Below are 25,870 nucleotides of genomic sequence, written 5' to 3'. Positions count from 1 at the left end.
CACCGTCCTCCTTGGACAGTTTTGCTTGTGTTGTTCCTCCTCTTGTTGTGTTTTCTGTTTGCTGTGGGTCAGGCGACACTTTCAGCCCGATGCAAACTTGGTAGCGTACCAGGATGCAGACTGCAAATAATGTGCACACGCCCAGTGTAATCTGTAGCTCTAAACCACAGCAGCTGCTGGTCTGCACATTATTCTGCATGTTCATTAAACACTTCTGTGAATATATTAGTGTTTGCTGCACATTTCATGGAACGACAATGATGATAACACTCGCTTTGTCTGTTTCCATGAAATCGCATCGCCTCTGGACTTAGTTTTCCATTCAGCACAGATCAGTGTGACGCTTCCAGAAGACTGAGGACAAATCTATGATTAATCAGAGGAGTGAGGGGTCACTTCATTTCCCTCAGCTGTGGATCAAGTAGGAGCTGCTGTTTCAGACCCTAAAAGTTACAACTTCAGCACCGACTTACTCGCCGTATAAATACATTTCCAGAGTTTATGAGGACAAATTTCCAGCAGACCTCAGCCTGGGATGTGCACATGCCTGCTCACAGCTTTGCTGACGTAGAAGTCGCTGCCTGCAGTCTGGCACTCGGGATCGTTCACAGTGAAGCGTCTTAGCGAGGTGTCTGAAATCATATATCTGCAGGCTGCTGCGCAAACACGGTGTTGCACGAGTGTGTTTGGATCAGCTGATGTCTCAGCAGCTCCAGCTGGACTGCTCTGCGCTGCAGTTTAAGGATGTTTCAGTAAATCTTGCTAATAAGTTGCATATGAGGTTCATAAGCGATTCCTTGGAGATGGGATCAGTGGTCCAGAATCTTTGCCCATATGTTAGACGTCAGTGTCACTCTTCAGTTCTCATCAGCACCTGGGGGGCAGGACGGTTGTGTGTTCAGTGTTTCGGACTGGTTTGATTATAAAGGGAACCAATCTTTAAGATATTTTTATTTGTTTTATTAACAGCACATTTAGTCCTAAATGTCTTATGAGAACAACTCTGCTGGGCTGAAGCTAGGAGAGGTATCTGAAGGACCCAGCAGCTGTTTGACTCCTGCTCAGCTGCTGCTGACGTAACAAAAGAAAGTCTTCAGTGTCCTGATGAACGTGGTGAAAGTTTCCCGTTTGCACACAACAGGTTCCATTTGTTTTGCTCGTCGCTTTAACGCCGTCTTCCTCTTCTTGAACATATGATCATCACAAGCTGGCGCGTGCGTGCATGTGCGTGCATGTGCGTGTTCAGCGCACAGGGAGAGGTCATATGACAGATAGCATCAGCGATGAAGGCGCACGCTAAACACAGACTTTTTTCATCGCTGCTACTGGATGAGAACACTCAATTGTTGGTATTTGATGGTGTTTATATATATTTATAGTTTGTATTGTCAGACAGACGTTTAACTTATAAGACTGAGAGAAAAACCGAGGAACTTCCAAAACCAACAGAAAAGCTGCAACCCTTTAAGTTGACATTAAATGTGCAAAACAAAGTGATGCAAAAGCATCTTTTTTATTTCTAACACATAAAATCTCCAGTTCCTGCTGGTCTCTGATTAAACTCAGTTGTAAACCTGTGTGTGTGTGTGTGTGTGTGTGTGTGTGTGTGTGTGTGTGTGTGTGACCATCTGTCAGGTATAAATTCACCTGTACGGTTATAGAAACAGGGTCCTTGTTGCTAGGAGATATTGCTCACATTAGCACACGGTCCCTGACATTTTCCAAAGCAGACGAGGTGGCAGGAGCAGAAAACACTCGCTTGAATATTGTAAAGATGTCAGTGAACAGTGAAGCTTTACCAGTTCGTTTAAAAAGCTCATGTAAATTTTCTGAAAATTGTATTTAAATGTAAAAATGTTAATTCAGATGGAGAGTTTCTCTCCACGAGGGGCCGTTCTGTTCCACTTTTCTATTTAAGGGTCACAGGTGGCTGAAGGCCTCCAGTAGGGGCCCCTGGTACTGGCCCCTTCTCATATAGACGCTTCCATGGGCTGTTGTTGCAAACAGCATAGTTCCCATAATTGCAATGTTGGACAAATCACTGCACACTGGATCTCTGTACAGTGCTGCTACTCGTTTGCAATGATGGAGTCTGCTGAAGTGGCTCCAGCTTCAGGTGTTTCACAGAAGCTTCAGTTTAGATGTTTCCTGAGCAGACTCACTGATGACATCATCATCAGGCCGTGTGACGCTGTGAGATGTGCAGAGGAACAGAAGGTCCTGCAGTAGCTGACAGTCGTGTTAAATCGATTAACTTGTAATTGTACCGCCGACACTGATGTCAGCATAGCCGTGCATCCCGTCTGCTCGCTGCAGCACAGTGTGCTCAGAACAGGAAACATGGCTGTAACAGAGCTGCTCTCTGTCTTTGTTTCCCTCGTAGTTTGCTGAAGCTTTATCTGTTCCTGCTGTTGCAGCGGTTTTTCTCCGCGTCATTAAACACAGCTGGATTCTTGTTGTTGTTTGTTTTTGCTGTTTAGCGCCTCGAGCTTCAGCTCCTCCATCTGTAGGTCCAAGTATGTGCAGCAGGATGAGGTGATGTGTTGATCAGTGTAACAGAACAGAGTAGAAAAGTCTTTGATTGTCGTTGTGCATGTGCAACAAAAGCAGCTGTGCAGGAATAGAAACGGCAGGACATCGAGCATGAATACCAGAGAAGGGACACAGCAAAAGGATCATGTATGTATTATGTTCCAGGGGGGGCAGAGGGCAGACACGGATGTTCTGGGTGGTGTTAGTTACCCTCTGTGCAGGTTGTTGTCACTCAGCACACGGAGGAAGTGCAACCAGGGTGGTGATGATGTGGGTCCAGGTGAGATCAGAAACCTGAAAGTGGATCCATCTGAGTAGCAGTCGAGTCCATTTAACCTTGTAAAGTTTTAAGGAATCAACTTTTCCCCCATAAAGCGAAGATTTTCCTCGCCCATACTCTTAATGATGAGTTTCGCCACCTTGAAGTTTATCAATAAGGACAGTTTCACTAAATTCTGTCTGTTAATGAGCAGGTTTCAGTTCAGTGGACGTTTAATCGTTCGTCTTCTGGTTCGTTGCTGCACGACGTCAGCTTCATGAAGCCGCTGCAATAATCTGGTTCGGGAACACTTTATGGCTCCGATTGTGGACGACTTTGTTATTTATTAACTTTGATAACACAACCATTGCGTGACGTTGGTAGTTGATGCAGAATCTGCTCACACAGTTATGATGCACTGAGTCTATCAGTGAGTTTTTAGCTTTTAGTCTGATTTCATTTAGTTTGTTTCAGTCCACTTTAGTTTAGTTTGTCTCTACAAACAACAGAAACTAAACGAATGTACTTCCTGTGTGTTTATATTTGATTTCAGTTCATTCTGTGAGTGCACAGTGTGGGCTGGAGTTTGAGTTTGAACTAGAACAACCTTGGTTCAGGTTTTTACTCTGAAAACTCAGACCACTTCTCTGACCTCACGATCAGCGTTTATGTTTAAGTCCTTTAGGTTTTCTAAGTTCCTTCTATCACGCCAGTTGTCATTATAGTTCTTTGTTTGTCTGTCTCATTGTGTTTCCTGCTTTATTTTGAAGAGGTCACGTGTTCCTGTGTTCATTGTGTTTACTTTTACTCTTCTACTGTGATGTCATTATGTCCATTTGTGTCAGCTGTTTTTCCCCCATGTGTTTCCACTTCCTGTGTGCTTTTAGTCTGTGTGTGTTGTCCGAGCGTCTGCTATCCCACCTCGTCTCCATGTTCATGTTGCAGGGTTTTGTTGTGTTCAGCTCACCAGTTTAGGTTCTGATTGAGTTTTTCTTTGCTATGATCAGCCTCAATAAACGGCTCGTTTTCAGTTAATATTACGTCTTGTTATTTTGCGTGTGTTGGGTCTTCTTCACTGCCTCTGCCAGACTGTGACAGCTGGTTCCTGTGCCGTCTATTCCACAATAATAAACAGGAAGGAGAATCTTCCCTTTTCTAACACCAGAAACTGATGTCAGCCTAGAACGTGCATGACTTTCTCTCTGCATGTAAAGAAGAAAGATCAGGACTGGATGTTGTTGTCCTGGTTTTTCCTGTTTCTTCAGCCCTGAATTCCAGTTCCTCTGTTTATGGTGTAAACAGGGATTGATGCTGGTCCTGGCTCAGGGTTGGATTACATTTCTCTGACACCAGCAGCGAATTCTTCCGAAGCTTAAATGCAGATAAGATGCCTGAAAGTGAAAACTGTGCACAGAACGTGTGTTTTGAGCTCAGTTTGAAGCTCGATTGTTAAGTGACACGTGTCGTCTGTTTGCAGCTCTCCGGTGGATGTGAGCTGACTGTCGTTCTCCAGGACTTTGCAGCAGGATGCAGCACAGAGATGTCTGTCAGCACAGGTGTGTTTGATTCATGCATACACACTCACGTGTCCTTTATTCAGTGACACTTAAAACCAGAGATAAAGGCCTTAATATACAACATTTTTAGAGCACTTTTTGGGGCGGGACCAAAAGGATGGATTTTTTAAAATGTGCTCCTGCACAAAAAATAATAATGGATCAAAATGAATGTTGGTGCCAATGTTTGGACCATCTAAAGGCCTAATTATAATAACAATCAAATATTACTTCAAATGCATTTTATGAAAAAATTTAAGTTTTTATTTTTTTTCTGTTAAAAAACAGGGCGCTCATGTACCCAAACTGGGATTTAAAGGGTTAAAACAATGAAAATATGATTAAAACTTGATATGGATATTTTAAGCAGAAGTAGTTTTAAAAGACTGACTCGTTTAAAGTGGAAAAAAATATCGATATATAACCTTTTAGAGCACTTTTTGGGGCGGGACCATTTTTGGTCCCGAGGACCATGAAAGGATGGATTTTGAAGTTTTACAGAAGGTTAAACTCCAACCGCTGCTTCAGTCTTCATCCATCTTTTAGGTTGAGCTAAATCCAAGTTTCTTTTGTCTTCTTTAACATTTAGTGTTCAAATCTCTGACCTGTCTTCGATACCTTTTTATCTTCTCCACTTTCCAGGTCAGACGGTGGAGCTGTTGGAGCGGCCCAGCGAGCGGCCCGGGTGGTGTCTAGTCCGAACCACTGACCGCAGCCCGCCGCAGGAGGGACTGGTTCCCACGTCTGTCCTCTGCGTTTCCCACTCACGTTCCAGTGTGGAGATGGACTGTTTCTTCAGTTCAGGGAAAGGTAGGAAGACGAGTCACATATCTTTGTATTCAACGCTTTTTGAGGAGGAACCAAGACGAAGGATATTAAATATGCACTATAGGGTGATCAGCTTCTCAGCAGCCTTAAATCTCCTAATTATCCTCAATTCTTGATCTCGTGCATGTCTTTATGCACTGTTTGTGTTTTGGTAACTTTATATGTGAGTCCTGGCAACACTGTGGCAAAAGGAAAGAAAATAGAAGTTATCTTCTTCACTCGTCTTTATATTTAACCGGCTGACAGAAGCAGAGCTGGTCTGTGCTGACCTCTGCTGGTGAGATGAGGACATTAGTCATACTGTGCAGACCTCTGTGCTTTTGCTTTTGTTGGGCGAGGTGTGATGGGCTTTAGATGGCTCTCACAGATGGCTGTCACACATCCTGAGCCCGAGCACATGGAGGGAACGTGGAAAGTGTGGCTGTTAGTTTTGGAAAGTCACTCTGGTGTTTCTGACACCCCGTTTGGGGAAGTGTGCTCATTGACTGATTGTTTTTTGAGTTCAAACACGTTCCAAAATGCTGCTCTTCATTTCTCTGTTACTGCCATGTCTGAATGTGGAGTGTGTGCGTTTATGATCCAGGATGTGTAACAAGCAAACATCTGTTTCGTCCTGCTGTAACACACAGTGGCAGCCTGTTCAATTCAACTCAATTCAGTTTTATTTATATAGCGCCAAATCACAACAAAAGTGGCCTCAAGGCGCTTCATAGATACAGAGAAAAGCCCAACAATCATATGACCCCCTATGAGCAGCACTTTGGTGACAGTGGGAAGGAAAAACTCCCTTTTAACAGGAAGAAACCTCCAGCAGAACCAGGCTCAGGGAGGGGCGGGGCCATCTGCTGTGATTGGTTGGGGTGAAAGAAGGATGACAGGATAAAGACATGCTGTGGAAGAGAGACAGAGATTAATAACAGATATGATTCAATGCAGAGAGGTCTGTTAACACATAGTGAGTGAGAAAGGTGACTGGAAAGGAAAAACTCAATGCATCATGGGAATCCCCCGGCAGCCTACATCTATTGCAGCATAACTAAGGGAGGATTCAGGGTCACCTGGTCCAGCCCTAACTATATGCTTTAGCAAAAAGGAAAGTTTGAAGCCTAATCTTAAAAGTAGAGATAGTGTCTGTCTCCCGAATCCAAACTGGAAGCTGTTGACAACAGTTTGCCTGTTGTCTCGGCCTGCTGTGAACTTGACAGTAATGTGTGACAGAGATGAGATGACTGATAATGTGAAGGATGAAATGATCCCATTAACTTCGCCAAGAACAAAGACGGTGAAATTTTGTGAGCTGTGGGACGCAACATCAAAATTTGAAGACGAGCTTGAAGAAGCTCTCCTGTGCTTCCACCTGCAGTCTGATGTCTGTCCTACAGAGGGAGCCGTGGAGCTGCTGCATCTGTCCCAGGTTATATCTGTGTGTGCTGAGGAGAAATGGGAGTCGATCGCACACAGACACACTCACATGCAGCAGTTGGTTTCCTTCTATAACCATCCTCCCTGACAGTCTGTTTCCAGCGTTGCAGACATCACGGAGGAGCTCAGCTCTGCACTCGCACAGACACAGAATCAGCTGATTTGCCTGCTGCAGCCACAGTGTTTCCTGCTTTCGAGAAAATGACAAGGGCGCTTTGTATTTGTGCGCAGCGATGCAAATCGGCCAACTGCAGCCGCTACACATGGAAATACAGCACATTTAGGAGGCGCTCCCATCCAGGACGGTGGGGCTGACTTTCCAGAGTAGGCCCAGACAAATATATCATCAGACTCCTCCTGTATCATGTGGCTTAAACTCAACCTGTCTGGTTACATAATAGGAGAATTAAAAGCAGCCACAAGCTGATGATTTGTCATTAACAATCATCAGTTTGTTAATAAATGAGTCAAAACTGCTCGTTAACCCTTTTACGTCCCGCCGAGCTGCTTCAAGCTTCCCTCTGTGTGCGTCTCCAGTCTTGTGACTGCTCTGTAAAGTAGGTCTCCTTGTTCTCTGAAAGACTGTGAAGAAAGTGTGGCTTTAATGTTAACTGAACTCAAAGTCAGACCTGCTGGACATCAGACGACCTGAGAGCTGCGACGCATCACATTAGAGACAGTTTTGGGCCACTTCTCCATGAACCGATCTTAAACACAAACAAACACTGTGAATGTCTAAGATTTTACAGCATTCACGAACGTGTCCTGTGTCTGTCACACAGAATGTGGGGACGTTACAGTTTCTATCTGTCACGTTGTCTTGATTATCGCTTTTTGGAAATAATTAACCGGCACTTTACTGCAGCATCATTCTCTTTGCTTCAGCTGCGTAGCGACAGTGGATATACAAGATGAACTAAATGGGACACTGCAGGGGAAAGGTGCTGGTGGAAGCACGTTATCTAGGCTGAGTGCTCACCTGCTGCTGCGGCGCACACAGCAGGAAGCTGTTTACAGCTCGTTCAGATGCAGAGGACACACTGAGGAAGATCAGAAAATAAATGCAAGTTAATTTTAATAATAAAGTTGCTGGCTTGGCTCTAGCTGTGGACACACTCCCACACTGGGACGTCAGTGGACTTTTTTCTGTTACTTAGTTACAGGACATTTTGTTTGCTGCCGTCTCGTTTTTTTAAATGCAAAGAGACGTTTTTGCTACATTGTTACATCGTTACACTTCCTGTGTCTCTGTGGAGTCCCTGCCCTCCACAACGACGAAGGTGCCCGCTCAAATAATTAACAGGGACTCTTATTCCTTTGAGCCGAAGCGTGCGGGGAGGGGAGGTAGAGGGAGAATGTGCTCCTCCCCCATCTCCTCCTCCCACACTACTAAAACTCTCTTTGCTGATTCTGGGCAGTGTGGACGCGAAACTCTTGAAAGTCACTCTCTTTGTCAGATCAGGAACAAGCTGACGGACTGGTTGACTGAGTCGGACGTGCTGGAGGGAGGTGTGTGTGAGGTTGTGTGTGAGTGTAGGATGTGTGTGTGAGCAAGAATGAAGAGAGTCGGCCGTTGCTGTGGATGGGTCCTCTCCCGCTGCTGCTGCTGCTGCTACGACGGCACAGGTGCGACACAGACACACAACACTGGACTTCTGTGTGGCTGCGAGAGTCTCACTGAACACTGTGACTATGACTTAGTTTGTTATACTGTGTGTGTGTGTGTGTGTGTGTGTGACAGAGTAGTTGATTTTGACAGATTTGAGTGACTGGATTAGTCCGTCCTGTGGACAGATGAAGGAAATTTTTGGGGCATCAGTGGAAACTGATTTGAATTGAAAATGAAGAGTGAAACAGGAAGTCAGAGTGTGTGAAAGGCCACTTTCTTTCTTGTCTGTCTGGAAAGTCAAATGTTCGATTGAGCAATCGGTGTGTCGCTGCACTGTGTGTGTGTGTGTGTGTGTGCGTGAGGACACACTGTGGACTTTGGCCTAACAAGTTGAGTTTGAGTTTCATGTTAAAAACTGTAGAGTGCACCGATTGGCATGCAGCCGAACTGGTCGCACTAGTTCCAGTTCATTATTTTAACAGGTTTTTACACGCCACTCAAATGATGTGGGCGCATTACATCCCAGAGACGCGCAGCTCTGCGGTCCACAGTGCAGGCCGTCCCAGCGGCTGCAGTTTAACTGTTGAGTCTGAAAACTGTCTCATCTCATGTGAGGGAATGGGAAACTCCTTTTTTTGAGACACACAGACACACAAAGACTCGTCCTCAGTCGCCGTGGAAATACTAAATAATTGACTTCTGGGGTCTTAAAGTGATCCTGCGTCCTGTCCTTTGGCCATTAAACCTGAAAATGAGCAGGAAACGACTCTGATCCTCAGGGACACACACACACACACACACACACACACACACACACACACAGATAATGGACAGAGGCAGCATTATGCTGCTTCATCAGCTGAGATTCGATGTTTTCGAAGCCTCGCTCCGTCTGTTTGATGGGTTTGTCTCATTGGTGATGCAAACACAGCTGACTCGAGTTTATTCATACATTTGAAATGAGATGAAAGAGTAGATATCTGGTTCAAACGGAGGTGACAGAGATGACTGAGTAGTGACGAGAGACAGATTCCATGTTTTCAGAGAGCGTGAGCAGCAAACTGAAGGAGAGCAGGATCTGTTGTGGCCTCATCGTGCTCCCAGATACGACAAGAAACACTCGTAGTAAAACACATAAAATGGAAATTAAATTCCAGTGAAGAGCATCAGAGTCTCTTTGTTTACCGCACAGAGCTTCTGCTTTATTTCTCTTTTTTCACTGAGAGATGATTTTACTGACAAACCTGTAAAAAAAAGCAACATTTTCTTTGATGTTTTCAACATTTTAACGTTTTATTCACCTGCTCAGTCTCTGGACTCAGCTTTACAACCAACCTGCTCGCTTTAACAGATCTTCACTTGATCAAATCTGGGGCTCAATAAAAGCAAACATGGCTGCAGCCACATTTAAAATTAGGAGTACAGATGATAGTGACATCACAGACTGTCGCTACGATTTTGGAGGAGGTGTTTTTCTGCTGAACAAAGCTGGATGGTGTGTTCTCCTTTGGTCCTATTTATGCTTTAGCATTTATGCTGAGCTGTCAGTGAGTAACATCCAAACAACATGGATAAAAAGTTTGACAGTGTTTTAATCGCTGTGACACACACTTAGGGGTGGGCGATATAAACGATATAAATTTGGCCAGCGATAGAGATTTTGACTATATCGCTCTATCGCGATAGCGCATGTTGATGATGTCATCAAGCTGCGCCTGTTTTGGTCGAAAGCATCGCAGCGGCTACTGTCATTACCCGATCCGTACCGGAAACCCGATCGGTACCCCGCATGCGCGAAAGGTGTCTACTTCCGGTCGTAGCGTTTTACGATAGTTATGGGGCAGAGTATCGGTTAAGATGTTAAGAATAATAAGTATATCTTAAAATGTTTGCAATAATGAAGCATTTCAGTACATTGTAGACAAAAACGAAAAATAAAAAGATAGTTACGGATCGGGACTCCCCGATCCTTACTGCGCATGTGCAAAGTCGGACCGTACAAATCGGGTCTACCCGATCCGTACCGCGCATGTGCAGATGTTTTCTTCTTCTTCTGTTTGTTTAATGGCAGTTTACTCCCCAGTGTACGAGGATACTGCCACCTGCTGACCGAGCGAATGAACCCCGTTGTAAAATGAATTGGCGTCATTACAAACGTGTGTTAAATTTGATTTAGTGATAGTCGAGTGTGTTTATGCTTGTCTGTGAGGAGAGGATTGTTGGAATAGTGATGATGATGTCTGCTATCACTGTCAATTGTCTGTAAACACTTAATCTGGCTGATGAATCTTCACGTGACACATTGCTAAATCAATATTATTAAGTCTGTAATTAGGCGCAATTCTTCTTATTTTACGGCGCTGTTGTTCAATCGGGGAAGGCTCTCTGTTGAGGAGAAAAGCATGAATTTGTTTGTATACGGATTATCCATTGTTTAAATGTCCCGGTAGTCGAAAAGGAGGCAGAGCTGTTGAGAAATGCTAGGAGCTAACTGGGCGCTAACCGTATCATTCAAATATATTGAATGTCGCAATGTTGGCAAAGAGAGGAAGTGACGTAAGATTTGCGCATGCGGGGTACCGATCGGGTTTCCGGTACGGATCGGGTAGTGACAGCTACAACCATTATCATCTGCAAATTATGGCGACAGTCACAGCAAAGAGATGAAGCACTTTTGAAATATGGGGAAAGCCAAAAACTGCGCTTCCTCCACTTCCGTAACATTGGAGAAACAGTGGAAAAAAAGTTGGCGTTCATCCTCCAGCTTCACTGTGCTAATGCTATGCTAACATAGCTGTGTTGCTAGCAATCACGTAGCACAACATTATATACCAGGTAGTCCAACTTCAGTAACCCTACAAACGTCACTGCTGTTTAGTTTTCTGTCTTCATTTATGTTGGAAGTGATAACAGAGCTGTACGTTTGAATTAGTTTCAAAAATCTCTCAGTCAGAAAATGTTTAGGTGGAAGCTAGCGAGCTAACTTCCTGTTAACTTCTAACTCCGTTAAATTTAATAAATTCTGTTCTGATGTTAAACGTAATTGTTACACCTGGTAAAGCAGCAACGCTGATGATTTAATTAAAGATGAGATAATTTAGACCGTTTTTAACTCTTAGTGTTCGTTTGACTTTGGGACCTGAAGCTGACGGAGTTTAGGACCCAGATTCCTCCGTGAAGCTCCTCACTACGGCAGCCATAATGCTCTGACGATCCATCAAGCAGTGCTGCTTACCAAAGTTGTACTAAAACATTTTTAACAGATTTCTGCAGCCAAAATCGGTTCGAGGTCAGTAAGCACAACCAGAATTCATACATAAGGCACACTTGATTTTTGAGAAAATTAAAGCATTTTAAGTGTGTAAAATACGTTATACAGAAGAAAAGAATATATCGTGATATATATGCGATATGAATTTTAGGCCATATCGCCCAGCCCTACACAGACTCATGCATTTCCAGTCCTGTGCCGTGTGTCAGAGCCAAAAAAGCCTCGTCTGTGACGTCAGCAGCTGGTCACAAATGAATCGCTACATTGTGCAGTTTGGACAGATGTGATGCTGCGAGGAAACACGCAGCTGCTCCTTTCATGCATGTTGTTGTTCGACACATTCTCACTGAGAAGGCTGAAAACGATTTTGCGTTAGCTGCTTCATTTTAAGAAAGGGCGGAGCTCCACTGCTGATGGCGCTGCTGTCGGTCCAGTAGATATTTCTACTGACAGGATAAAAGTGTCTAATGCAACACAAAGATGTTGTTGAGTCATTATGGGAGGATCTGATCTTTAATTATCTGCGATGTACAGTCGTGTAATGCTGCTGCTTTGACCAGATCTGCAGCCAAGAAACTCTCAGTTTGACCGTCTTGGAAAACCTGATTGTGCAATGACGAAGAAAAATCCAGATAAAGTTGTAAAACAACACAAATGTTTGACACTTAAATGCTGCAGAGTTTCACTCACATCGATCGCAGCAGTTAGTGTGGCCGTTGTGTCTGCAGAAGGGTTCAGGTTAGAGAGCGGTATGAGAGGAATGAAGTCTTTGCAGATTAGTGTCTCTTCCTGTCGTTGATAAAAACACATGATGGGAGCAGAACAGGCAACACAAACTATGTGAGGTGGCAGAAGTACAGATATTCTGTATTTGAAGCACTGATTCAAGTACATGCTCTGAAAGAAAGTAAAAAGTAGCTCTTTGAAGGACATTTCCACCAACCTCGACGGTTCAGTTAATGTGTTAGTGTCATGTAGTCGATGGCGATACAAACTTTTTATGAATATTCTCTCAGAAAAAGAAGGAAAATAAAAAATGCCTGTTTTCTGTTGCTACATTGTAAAGGGTGACTTTGCTTCTAAACAGAGAACGACGAGTAGGGAAAAGCTTCAAGTGCAATTCAACGGCTCAAAGAAAAAAAACACAACTCAAGGTCGTTTCTATGAAGAGCTTCAGTAGATTTTAGATCAGTTGAATCCATCACAGCAAACGAACCTGTTTATCCTGCGCTGCCTGCATGATGCAGCCTTTACACAACACAGTTAGTCTGCCGTAGTTTGTTTGGCAGCTTGTTTTACAATTTGTAAAAAATATAATGTCACATGTACAAACCCAATATCTGGTTTAAAGACACGAGGACTGTCAAACCTCCTTTGAATCTAAGCTCTCTTCTTCCTGTCGCGTCTTTCTTATCTTCCTCCATCTCTGAGTGAAGTTAGCTCTCTCTTTAAAATACAGCAGCTGGACCTGTGGCTGCAACACGCTGTACGACAAACTGCACACTCTATGTGTGTTTGCTGGTGTTTGTTGAGCTGATAGAAACATTGCATTTGAAACAACCTGTGACAACATCGTATTCCCTTTATGCTCACCGCTCTCGGCTAGCTGGATGCTGAGTTACCACAACTGAAACTGATGGACACCTGCAGTCGTTCTGGTGCTGTGCAAAAACAACGCCAGCCCACTTTAACTGCTAACGATTAAGGTCGTGGACCCGCAGGCTGGGAACCGTAGTAAAGGGACCTCTGGCTAATACGGTGGGTTCTGTGTCGGCTCGTAGCTGAAAACTAGCTTTACTTTGTTGTCTGGGTCAACTTTGCTAGCAGAGACAGAGAGAGGCGTTGAAAGGCTGCTCCAACAGAACTTATTGTTTCAGAGGAAAACACGAACACGGTGTACAGTCGAGTCTTAATAGCTTACTTACAGCTGGGCTCGTCAGGCTCTCTTCTTGGCTGCAGTGGTTATTATTATATTTACATGCTTCCAGCTCCCGTTTCTGCTCGATGACAGCTCGTACTTTTCCTTTTTCTCCCTCCCTCGCTCACAGACACATAACGGGTATGGCAGTCCATTCTCCCTGCAGCACGGACTACACTGCCCATGATGCTTTAGGGTGATGCCTGTAACACTCTGCCTGTTGCCTTCATATTAAATCATTTTTAAAATATTTCTTCACGTCATTATGAGACGCGAGATTGAGACACGGGCATTAGGGGCTGTAGCGTGTTTTGTTTGGGTTTCCACTGGCGTGGAATTACCAAAAATAGAGGCTACAGCCTTATGAAACAGGAAAAAAACGCCGTGTACTTTAGTTCAACAAAGTAACTGTATTCTGAATTTAAACGGTAACTGTAACAGAATACAGTTACTCGTATTTTGTATAAATGTAACGGCTCAGCTGTTAAATCATACGCCATCAGTTTCTGCTCAGCAAGAGAAAACAGGAAGTGGAGTAATAACAGGAGACGTGTGTGTGTGTGTGTGTGTGTGTAATGGGTCTGAGTTTTAGTACTTTTGTATCAATAGAGCCATTCATGGACACAGTGTGTGGTGTTCGGTTCAGTGTGAGACAGAGAATGAAACTGAAACCTTGTTCTGCTGCTTCAGCTCGTCTAATATGTACTGAGAGGAGCTGAGGTGTGTTTGTGTGTGTTTGTGTGTGCGACTGTGATTAAATATAGTGAGTGATGGGAATTTTAACAGTAGTCACTCTGTCTCTCTGTAGAACAATGACTTCTTTGTGAGTTCTCACCTGACTTTGGCCGTCATGACACCACAGCTCTGTGCAGTCCCCACCAGTATCCCGAATGCTGCCCCAACTGTGTTATTACTGGTTTACTGGGGATGTTAATCATTATAATCACTGGTTAGAGTTTTGTTTGTAAAACTAAACTTTAGGCTGGGAATATCTGAGTATGATGACATTTTAGGGCGATAATAAAATAAAGTCTTTTATATAATAGGAAATATCTTCAGACATTAAGCTGGACTGGTTCTGGTTGGGCTGTGGCACCATTGTTGTTCTCCTTCCTGTCACTCGCTGCTCTACTTTATCATTGTCCAAGCAAAACACGACGAGTGTGAGTAACCTTGTTCCTTTAGAAAGCCTCGTGTGTGTGTGTGTGTGTGTGTGTGTGTGTGTGTGTGTGTGTGTGTGTGTGTGTGTGTGTGTGTGTGTGGTTAACCACATGCTAAGGTCACTCGGTGACGAGCACTGATTGTGCTGAGACACAAAGGTGAGCTGTGACTCTTCAGAAACACATGACTTCTTTGCCCCGCAGCACTTGGAGTGATGTCATCAAGTGTCCTCTTAACTGTTCAGTGAGGTCAGGTGACCAGTGATGCGTGGTCATCCACAGAGTGGAGCTCGTGCACGCACACCGACCAAAGCTGTAAACGCAGCAAAGTTCCAGCGCCGCCGTGTTTCTATCAGAGAGAAACGACTGCCCCGCTGCAGCAGCTGACCTTGGCTCCTGTGTTCAACATTTATCTCGAATAACAAGTTAAATAACCTCCCGTGCACACTCCCCAACCCTGGGTGACTTCAGGAAGAAGATCTTTGTCCGCAGGACTGTGTTAGAGCTGAAGTGTCGTCACGTTTGCTGTAAAACAAACACGATGGCTTTAGCTGCTTTCAAATATCTGTAACGGCCAGAACATCTTTGTTCCTGATGACGCCGCGGCTGTCAAGTGAACTGCAATCAGTGTTTTGTGGTTAGTGAGCAGCCGGCTGGTTAACCACAGCCTGCTGTGAGAAGCAAACACGTATGACCATGCCAACTATTTTGATCCAGGTCTACTAATAGATTAAATGTTTCAGTCATACACAGCAGTGTATATGTTAGTGAGCCCTGTTGCAGACTGAGGTCTGATGTGCTGTATATCTGTGATTGTGACATGTTGTCACGTTTGCAGCCCAGAAACAGACTTCTTGTGTATAAATATGACACATTCAAATACCAGATAAGAGATCGGGAGGAAGAACAACTCCTATACTACAGCAGAACACCTCAGGAGACGCCCTGACCTTTAACCCTCCTTCAGCTCCTGTGGGAATTGGCCTCTACCCCAGCTGTGTGTGACAGCAGCTGATGCAGCAACGCGTGACTGCTATTTATTCTTCAACTCATTCACACAGTCTGTTTCTGGCTGTGCACGATGAATAAGACAGAAAGCACAAAAGACCATGTTTATGTTTCAATTCAAGTCAATTTTATTTTATTTATATAGCGCCAAATCACAACAAAAGTTGCCTCAAGGCGCTTCATAGATACAGAGAAAAACCCAACAATCATATGACCCCCTATGAGCAGCACTTTGGTGACAGTGGGAAGGAAAAACTCCCTTTTAACAGGAAGAAACCTCCAGCAGAACCAGGCTCAGGGAGGGGCGGGGCACTCTCCCCGTGTCTCACGTGTCTGCTTCCTCCCACAGTCCAAAGACATGCAGGGTTAACTGGTGATGCTACATTACCTTTAGTTGTGAATCTGAATGGACTGTCCTGTCCGAGGGTGGACCCTGACTCCCGTCCCCATCCTCGATGCTAACATGACAAATACCGAATAAAATGAAAACTAATGTGACACCACAGCAAAGGAAGGAGGAGTGTGAGTGCCACCTGGGAGCGAGTGTGTGTGCGACATGGCAGCTGCTGCACAGACGCTTGTTTGTGACACACTCGCTCATCTGGACCTCTGAGTGCGTTCGTTGGCTTTGCTGTGCCTGCACATTTGTCCTCATCACAGCAGATATTTATAGCTGAACAGAAGTATTTGGAATAATTTCACATGACTGTAGTCTGAGGTGATGTGACGTGTGGATGGTGGCAAACACAGACCGGGACATTTAGGCAGAGCTGATGTGTTGGTTGGATTAATGTCAGCACTGCAGGATGATGCTGGGGTATATTTTTCCAGAAACACACCGACTCTGCAGACAAAGAAACACTTTGTATGTTTGTTTACTTTTGCTGCCATGATGCCAGCCTCCCTCGGAAACAAGGCTTTAATCTCAATGAGATGTTTACCTGGATACAGGACTAATAAAAATGCTCTGATACGAGCGCACGGCCCTGTTTACAGTGTAAACTTACTGATTAGTGTTGAAGAGCTTAAATCCACACTTTAGCATGTTGAGCACACAGCCTGAAGTCTCTCACCCCAACCAATCACAGCAGATGGCCGCCCCTCCCTGAGCCTGGTTCTGCTGGAGGTTTCTTCCTGTTAAAAGGGAGTTTTTCCTTCCCACTGTCGCCAAAGTGCTGCTCATAGGGGGTCATATGATTGTTGGGTTTTTCTCTGTATCTATGAAGCGCCTTGAGGCGACTTTTGTTGTGATTTGGCGCTATATAAATAAAATTGAATTGAATTGAATTGAAGCAACAGGTTACATAACAGATGGTGTGTGTTTAAAAAATCACATGTTGTGTGTCTCCTTTCAGAAAACTATACTGTTGGCTCGGACGGCAAGACCGAATCGGTGGCCAACCTTCAGCCGCAGCCGTCCCTCAGCTCCCTGCAGTCCAGCTCTCCTGGTCCCAAACGCTCTGGGAACACTCTGAGGAAGTGGCTGACCAGTCCGGTCCGCCGCCTCAGCGGCAGCTCTGTTAAGAAGCTTCCTAATCACAAACAGAAGAAGCCAGGTGAGAGAGAAACGGTCATGATGACCATTAACGTTGTCATGCTTGCAGCTGCATCACTTGAAAATGACAATGTTTGAAGAACTTTGAAAAGATGCTGCTGGATGTTTGGAGAGTGTAATGTAAAAATGACCCTCGGACTCCAAACAAGGAGTCCTTTTGGAGCCACGAGGAAAGTTAAAGACCAGACATCTGTGTGTGTTTGAGTGTTAAAGTGATTCTGCGACTCGTTGTCAGGGCCAGGAACAGGAAAAGAGGAAATCAGAAAGAGCATCGACCTGGGTCAGCCTGACCTCACCTTGCAGGATGATGTCACTGGTGAGGTAAGCACTGAGGGTGGTTTCATGATCTGTGTTACAAACATTGCGGCTGCTGACTAAACTGATCGTGCGATGGTGCTGGGATGGAAACAGGTACAGCTTCACCTGATTGACCCGTCGCTCACAAACTGACTTCAGAGATAGCGTGAGCATTTATGCCAATATATCTGCATTAACACAACAGTGTCATTTATTTAAACTACAGCAAATCATGAACCGGGGCAGAAATGACAAAAAAGCTTTTACTGTCGGTGTTGTCCTGAGATATACATGAAGTCATTTACATTCACATAAATAGACGAGGTTCCTCTTTTTGTGTGAATTGTTTTTCCTTCTCTTACGCACAAAAACACCCACACAGACTAACACGGGTCTCTCCCTGATGGACAAATGTGTTTGCATCCGCAGTGTTAGCGAAAACACATGATAACATCAGCGTTTCAGAGTGTCGCCATGAAAGGATCCACAGAAATGAATCGATTTGGAAAAACAATAAGTTTCGACGGCTTAACGAGGTTTATTTAAAAGCCCGATGAAGCACGAGAGTCTCTGCCAATGAAATAAGCTCCGTCATTGATGTCAGACTGTCAGTGGGACCAGTAACGTGGTACCTAACCAGCTGCTGATGCTGCGTGTCTCCTCTCAGAGAGTCATCAGCAGAGATGGCAACATCCTGTCTAAGACGTCTGGGATGCAGAGCGGTGGGGAGGAGGAGCAGGATGAAGACGCCCACACCCCTCTGCCTCCCCGTATGAAGATCATCAATGACCCATCAGATCCTGATGACAAGGTAACTCGGAGAGTTTCCCCTTAGGTTACATCTCAACCTCCCAGGCTGCTGTAGGTGTGGCTTAGGTCAGCCTGTAATTGTGTTACTTACACTGCATGGTTTACTCTGATCAGCTGCTTAAAGGAAAAAAACAGATCACCAGCTTCAGGCGCTGACATCGATCTTGGAGCGTGTCCGTCTGTAGCTGCTGTCTTCTGCCAATTAACAGCTTTTCTCTCCTTCCTGCTCTTTGTCTCTTTGATTTTCTCTGTATTTCTTTCTTATCCTTCTAATATTTAATAAATACCTCTACTTTCTGTCCCCCCTGTCCTCTCTCAGTCTTCGTCCTTGCTCACCTCTCTGCAGTCTTCCTCTGAGGTGCCCAGTGCTGCAGAGCTAGTTAGCGCCATAGAGAAACTGGTTAAAACCAAGATGGTGAGTGTGTGTTAGTTAGCACGGTCTAACAGCTGCTCTTCTTTCATTTTAAAATGACTTGTGACGTCCACTCCAGCCTGTCTGCTGTCTAAAGAAACTAACTCACTATGTTATGAAAAGTATGAACTTGAGTGACATCCATAGCTCGCTCTGGGAACACTCTGAGAAGGTGGTTTCCACAAGGTTTAGCGGTGTGCATGAAAGCATTGTGGTATGCTGTTCTTATGCTGACTTGTCTATGGATTGGTAGACAGACCTGGTTTACACCACTGCCTCTGATGCTTTGCACTGGGTCATGTAAGGCTTGGATGCTCTGCCATGAAAGCCCAATCCATGAAGCTCTATATGCTCTGTTCTTGAGCTTATCTGAAGTGCACATGAAGTTTGGAGGTCTGTAGTGCTCGACCATGACTGCCTACAATTCACTGAGCTCCTGAGAGCGACCGTTCCTGGTAGTCTGGACACCAGGTGCTTGTTTTCCTACACCTGTGGCCACAGCACAGACTGGAACACCTGAGTTCAGTGAGTTGGAGGGGTGAGGGAACACTTAGCATAGCTTTGGAGCACTTTGTAGTCAAGTGATGGTAAAAATTCATGTTCATTCTCAGCTGCTTTCGTTTGTGATAAATGGAGGTCCACAGTCTGGCGGTGTGTTCATGTGGACCTGGTACTACCACAGAAACATCCGGACTCAATTCAATTCAATTTTATTTATATAGCGCCAAATCACAACAAAAGTCGCCTCAAGGCGCTTCATAGATACAGAGAAAAACCCAACAATCATATGACCCCCTATGAGCAAGCACTTTGGCGACAGTGGGAAGGAAAAACTTCCTTTTAACAGGAAGAAACCTCCAGCAGAACCAGGCTCAGGGAGGGGCGGGGCCATCTGCTGTGATTGGTTGGGGTGAGAGAAGGAAGACAGGATAAAGACAGACTCTTTGTCATAGACTGTACATAAAAGGTTGACATCACAAGTGAAGCAAGTAAGAAAGGCCTTTAAAGCTGCCCTATTTCTACAATAAAATAGAATAGAACAGAATAGAATAGCCCTCTATTGTCATTGCACGTGTACAAGGGAATTGTGGGTGCTCCACACTAACTGTGCACAATTAAAATAGAAATAGTAAGACGGCAAATATGAGAAACAGGAGGAATAGAGGAGTAGAGAGACTCCTGGGACAGGCTGGCTTAAGCTTTAACGTTGTCTTTCTTCAATAACAGATTTTAATCTCAGGAAACTTTCTGGAGAATAAATAAAAGAATAAAAGTGTCTTTTGGACCCCAGCGTGTCTCTGATGTTTCACTGCTGCATGTATGAAATGTTGTGGAGTTTCCATAGACAGACTTGCAGAGACATTTACTGCTGAGCTGATTACTCTCTGCTATCATCTAATAGACACGATTTGCAATGAAACAAAGCAGCAGTGTCAGTTTGCATGTTTGAAGCGACTGCTGCCCTCTGCTGGCATCACACGTGTTTGTGCGGTTTGATTATGTGGAGTTGTTACATATTCAACATCTGAGTATGCTGAATGTTACTGATGTTGATAGAAATCAGTGGGACATCATCACCTGAACTCTGATCCTGTCATGTCTGCAGAGTCTAGAACCAGGGGTGTACCCGGGCTTTACCCCTCTCTGTCCGCCTGAACAAACCACTCCTGTTCAGCCACGCAACCCTGAACAGGAGCAGAGAGCAAAAGCTATGAGAGGACGGATGTAAGTACTGCGACTCGTTCTTCTACTTTGAACTGCTTCGAATTTAGAAAATGGAGCGTAGCCTTAGTTCAACAAAAGCACAGCCACAGATCAGCTGATCTGGATTCTGTTCAGTGTAACTTACTACAGACAGAGTCCAGGTATTGAAGGTGGATGAGTTTAGCTGGGGCTCAACCAAGTAACAGACAGTGCACAGGAGATGAAGAGGCTGGAGGCGGGTGGAGGTGAGTGTCAGGGGTGATTTGTGACAGGATAGCAGCAAGAATGAAAGTGAAACTTTGCAACGTGGTAGTGACAAAAAACATGAGGTGGAAGCTGTAGGGGGCGGAGCTGAAGATGCTTAGAGTGGGAGTGACCGGGAGGGACAGCAAGGCAGGGGTGTCCAACTCCTGGGGCCGGTGTCCTGCAGGTTATAGATCTCACCCTGGACACCCTGCACGCCTGAATAACATGATTAGTTAATTCCCAGGCCTCTGGAGAACTTCAAGACACCTACAACCTGTAGGACACCGGCTCTGGAGGCCTGGAGTCGGACACCTCTCCCTAAGGAGAGAGTGAAATGGAGGCAGATGTTGGATCTTGTTGCAGCAGGAACAGGAGCTCTGTGCTAACTTAGCTGTTTTTTAACACAGGTTTGTTCTGAACGAGCTGATTCAGACAGAGAAGGACTATGTCAAAGACCTGGGCATCGTGGTGGAGGTGAGTGCTTCTGCAGAATCGTTCTGTGCAGCGGTCTCCCGGACGTTTAAACAAAGAACATCGGGAAATGTACATTTGGGTTCAAAAGTTATCGACACTTTGACCGCAGGGGTTCATGAAGAGGATCGAGGAGAAGGGCGTCCCAGATGACATGAAAGGAAAAGACAAAATCGTGTTTGGGAACATCCACCAGATTTATGACTGGCACAGAGAGTAAGTCGAGCGTCGGCTGGGAATGATGGCGTGAAGGACGAGGCGAGGGGATAGTAACAATCTTTATCTGTCAGTTTCTTTGTAGGAGAACTGGAGAAATGCCTGGATGACCACGAACACCTCCCTGAGCTCTTCATTAAACACGTTAGATAAACTGTCGTGATTGTGTCACCGCACTAGAGTACATTTGTAATCTCTGCTCTCCCAGTGGTTTGCTCTCTAATCAAAGCTCCTTTGTCTTTACAGGAGAGAAGGCTCCACATGTATGTTGTTTATTGTCAGAATAAGCCCAAGTCAGAGTTCATCGTGGCAGAATACGACACGTATTTCGATGTAGGTGAAGCTTTGATTCTCTTCATCATTAGCAGAAAGTGTGCAGTAGGGCTGCTCGATTATGGCAACAATGATAATCACGATTATTTGACGATATTTATTTAACAATAACAATGTGTTGAATAATGACTTTAAAGATTGTCAAAAATAATATAAAATAATGTGCAAATACTGATAACAGTGCAAATGTTTGCAATATAAGAAATAAATGAAAAATGTAAACATCTATGTTTAGTGAACTTTGCAGTGTTGCTCAGTCATTTTTAATGATCGTTGAAAGCCCAGATCGTAATCGAGATTAAAATTCGATTAATTGAGCAGCTCTAGTGTGCAGTGTGATCTAAACAGCAATATTCTTTTACATTCATCCTCGATATGAAATGCAGGGACGATCCTTAATTATCTGGACTGATACTGTCTTTGTGTGATGTTATTGGGAGTATTTATGTGAAGTGGATAAAAGGACACAGTTCGGTTATTTCTCTTCCAGGGAATCCAACAAGATATCCAGTCCAGGTTGTCCATCAGTGACTTCCTCATCAAACCAATCCAGAGAATCACCAAATACCAGCTTTTACTGAAGGTGACACACAGTCTCTCCTTATCACGAAAGAAAATGCCAAAGAGCATATCTGTGCTCCACATGTTATAAACAGGCCTGTAGTGTCACTGTAACTGTAACCTGACTTACTGTCCTTTACATTATCGTTTACATTTCTGCATATTGAAGCTTTAACATTTCTTTGGCCAAGAGGAACTGTTTTTGTTGTTTTTGCTGTTTTTAAGGTTTTTGTTGTTTTTGCTGTTTTTAAGGTTTTTGCTGTTTTTGCTGTTTTTGCTGTTTTCACTGTTTTTGCTTTTTTTGCTGTTTTTGTTGTTTTCACTATTTTTGCTGTTTTTACTGTTTTTACTATTTTTGTTGTTTTTGTTGTTTTTGCTGTTTTTGCTGTTTTTTTGTTTTTGCTGTTTTTTTGTTTTTGCTGTTTTTTTTGTTTTTGCTGTTTTTACTGTTTTTTTGTTTTTGTTGTTTTCGCTGTTTTTGTTGTTTTTTTATTTTTGCTGTTTTTGCTGTTTTTGCTGTTTTTTTTTGTTTTTGCTGTTTTTACTGTTTTTGCTGTTTTTTTGTTTTTGCTGTTTTTACTGTTTTTGCTGTTTTTGTTGTTTTTGCTGTTTTTGCTGTTTTTAAGGTTTTTGTTGTTTTTGCTGTTTTTAAGGTTTTTGCTGTTTTTGCTGTTTTTGCTGTTTTCACTGTTTTTGCTTTTTTTGCTGTTTTTGTTGTTTTCACTATTTTTGCTGTTTTTACTGTTTTTACTATTTTTGTTGTTTTTGTTGTTTTTGCTGTTTTTTTTGTTTTTTTGTTTGTTGTTTTTGCTGTTTTTAAGGTTTTTGCTGTTTTTTTGTTTTTGCTGTTTTTTTGTTTTTGCTGTTTTTTTGTTTTTGCTGTTTTTACTGTTTTTTTGTTTTTGTTGTTTTCGCTGTTTTTGTTGTTTTTTTATTTTTGCTGTTTTTGCTGTTTTTTTTGTTTTTGCTGTTTTTACTGTTTTTGCTGTTTTTTTGTTTTTGCTGTTTTTGCTGTTTTTGTTGTTTTTGCTGTTTTTGCTGTTTTTGCGGTTTTTGCTCTTTTTTTGTTTTTGCTGTTTTTGCTGTTTTTCCTATTAGATGAAAGTGTTGATGGTAGCAAGCTTGGTTAGACTGATTAAAGTTGGGTTTCTCTTCTTCCTCAGGATTTCCTGAAGTACAGCTCAAAGGCAGGAATGGACTGTGAACAAATTGAGGTAAAAATGTAAAATGCTTTTCAATCCGGCGTGTTTGTGCTGACACATCCTCCTCAAATGAAAAACTATCTAAATATCTCTGTCCATGACTTTTACAGAAAGCAGTAGATTTGATGTCTCAGGTCCCGAAACTGTGTAATGACATGATGAATTTGGGTCGGCTGCAGGGATTTGAGGTAAGTTAAATGTGTCTTCACAGTGACATGTACTGCACACACTATGACGTGTGTGGCGTGCTGTAAAGCCTAAGAGAGTAATGTTTTTATCAACCTGGTTTCTCTGCAGGGGAAACTGACCAGTCAGGGCAAACTGCTGCAGCAGGAAACCTTTTTTGTTACGGTGCAAGACGCCGGCGTCCTGTCCCGCTCGAAGGAACGACGAGTCTTCTTGTTCGAGCAAATCGTGATCTTCAGTGAGCTGCTGAGAAAAGGCTCGTCCACACCTGGCTACCAGTTCAAAAAGAGCATCAAGGTATTGTGTAGATGCTTGCAATAAAGCTGTGCCCATGTTTGTGTGCATGCAGTATGTTCATCACAAAGACACAGCAGACTGTGCTTTAAATGAAGTGTATATGAGCAGGTCATACTGCATAGATAGACCTCCTAGCGAGCTCCTCGACCACGCCGTCCTACAGGCTCCTGCAGGAGAGGACCTGGTGGTTTGTGGGATTGTGTTGGTCTAACACTGTAAACTCTTTTCCACGCAGGTTTCCTACTTGGGTCTGGAGGACAGTGTGGATAATGATCCCTGTAAGTTTGTGTTGCTGAGTCGCGGCTCATCGGAGCGTTTCACCCTGCAGGCAGCCAATGTTGACATTAAGCAGGTGTGGGTCCAACACATTCAGGAACTCCTGGATGCTCAAAGCAACTTCCTGTCTGGTGAGGAAACACTGAGGATCTTTGTGTTCAGCAGAATATTACTTTGTTTTCACGTTTGTGAAAGCACGTTACAGGTTTTTTGTTGTTTTCTCCTAAATTTTAAGGATGCTACTTTTAATTTTTAACCTTTTAGCTTTAAAAAATTATCGTACAAACTGGCGCATAAACGAGAAGACGGTTGCTTTCTGGCTGTGGTGCCTTCACCACCTAAAATAAAACTGCCATGATCATAAAGTAGTTTAGGTGGAAACATGATAAAGCCTGATGTCACTTCCTTAAGCTCGTTCCCAGGAGGTCGGCGACCCATCCAAACAAAAATAACGACCCCGTGTTTTCTGTCTTACATTTAACAGAAATGCAGTTTGTGTGTGTCTTCAACAAAATGTCCTGAAATATGAGCCTCATCTAAAGTGCTTTTTCCGTCTGCAGCTCTGCAGTCACCCATCGTCTACCACAATCAGCAGAGCGGAGGAGGCAACAGCTCATCGCTGACCAGAAACCGCTCGTCCTCAGGGAATCAAACTAGCGCGTCCTCTCACAGCCGACCCTCGTCAGTGGTCGGCCTCTGCAGTGCGGAGAAGGGGAAGAGCCAAGTCAAAGTCTCCACCTCTAATGGAGGTTCATCGTGTTTTGACTCCATGGTGAGTGTGTGCAGGTTATATGATTATCAGCTTTTTTAAATTTGTTTTACTTTTAATTTGAGGATTTTATTGTTTTTGGTTATTTGGATTTAGAGTTTTGTGTCTCATCTAAGCACAGCCTGCAGACTGCACCAGGCACTCGCTAAACTGGGGCACTAAACAGACTTTTGTAAGTCAAAATGTAGGCTACTGCAGGTGTAGCAGCAGTTCAGTTTGTGTGTATGTTGGCTTGTCCAGGTACAATTTGTTCTAATAGCCCAGTTTTCATCCATACGTCCTGGTTCCTCCATACCTGACACAGACTTAAACCAGTAAAAGCTGGTATGGCTTTGGTTATGAAGGCCGGCCCGTGGGGTCTGATCCATAGATCCACCATGATTCAATTCAATTCAATTCAATTCAGTTTTATTTATATAGCGCCAAATCACAACAAAAGTCGCCTCAAGGCGCTTCATAGATACAGAGAAAAACCCAACAATCATATGACCCCCTATGAGCAAGCGCTTTGGCAACAGTGGGAAGGAAAAACTCCCTTTTAACAGGAAGAAACCTCCAGCAGAACCAGGCTCAGGGAGGGGCGGGGCCATCTGCTGTGATTGGTTGGGGTGAGAGAAGGAAGACAGGATAAAGACATGCTGTGGAAGAGAGACAGAGATTAATAACAGATATGATTCAATACAGAGAGGTCTGTTAACACATAGTGAGTGAGAAAGGTGACTGGAAAGGAAAAACTCAATGCATCATGGGAATCCCCCGGCAGCCTACATCTATTGCAGCATAACTAAGGGAGGATTCAGGGTCACCTGGTCCAGCCCTAACTATATGCTTTAGCAAAAAGGAAAGTTTGAAGCCTAATCTTGAAAGTAGAGATAGTGTCTGTCTCCTGAATCCAAACTGGAAGCTGGTTCCATAGAAGATGATAGGGGCAACAATGGGCACGTGAGCATCAGCACATCAGTCTCTGATGAA

At 43.9% G+C, this 25,870-nt stretch overlaps 1 protein-coding gene across 4 annotated transcripts in view; it reads left to right on the top strand.

Annotated features, from left to right (window-relative positions):
- The window catches only part of kalrna (kalirin RhoGEF kinase a), a 154,513-nt gene that overhangs the window by 106,912 nt on the left and 21,731 nt on the right, over positions 1-25,870 (top strand). For 3 of the 4 annotated variants that reach the window (XR_015716557.1, XM_087829726.1, XM_087829727.1), the window contains exons 39-55: positions 4,269-4,347; positions 4,990-5,157; positions 16,919-17,119; positions 17,354-17,439; positions 18,083-18,226; positions 18,545-18,640; positions 20,244-20,362; positions 20,995-21,061; positions 21,171-21,274; positions 21,349-21,418; positions 21,521-21,607; positions 22,098-22,190; positions 23,332-23,382; positions 23,481-23,558; positions 23,668-23,853; positions 24,089-24,260; positions 24,690-24,901. Coding sequence is in view for 3 of the 4 variants with exons in the window: in XM_087829726.1 (XP_087685852.1) it covers positions 4,269-4,347; positions 4,990-5,157; positions 16,919-17,119; positions 17,354-17,439; positions 18,083-18,226; positions 18,545-18,640; positions 20,244-20,362; positions 20,995-21,061; positions 21,171-21,274; positions 21,349-21,418; positions 21,521-21,607; positions 22,098-22,190; positions 23,332-23,382; positions 23,481-23,558; positions 23,668-23,853; positions 24,089-24,260; positions 24,690-24,901 (2,013 nt within the window). In the remaining variant the exon portion in view is untranslated. The remainder of the gene's footprint in view (positions 1-4,268; positions 4,348-4,989; positions 5,158-16,918; positions 17,120-17,353; positions 17,440-18,082; positions 18,227-18,544; positions 18,641-20,243; positions 20,363-20,994; positions 21,062-21,170; positions 21,275-21,348; positions 21,419-21,520; positions 21,608-22,097; positions 22,191-23,331; positions 23,383-23,480; positions 23,559-23,667; positions 23,854-24,088; positions 24,261-24,689; positions 24,902-25,870) is intronic. The other variant, XM_087829728.1, reaches the window with a different exon arrangement.

This window comes from Neolamprologus brichardi, chromosome 16, assembly GCF_056152115.1.
Source record: "Neolamprologus brichardi isolate AB-2024 chromosome 16, ASM5615211v1, whole genome shotgun sequence".
NCBI classification, from domain to species: Eukaryota; Metazoa; Chordata; class Actinopteri; order Cichliformes; family Cichlidae; genus Neolamprologus; species Neolamprologus brichardi.
Note: the sequence above shows the minus strand (reverse complement) of the source record. Positions and strands in the feature narration are given on the sequence as shown.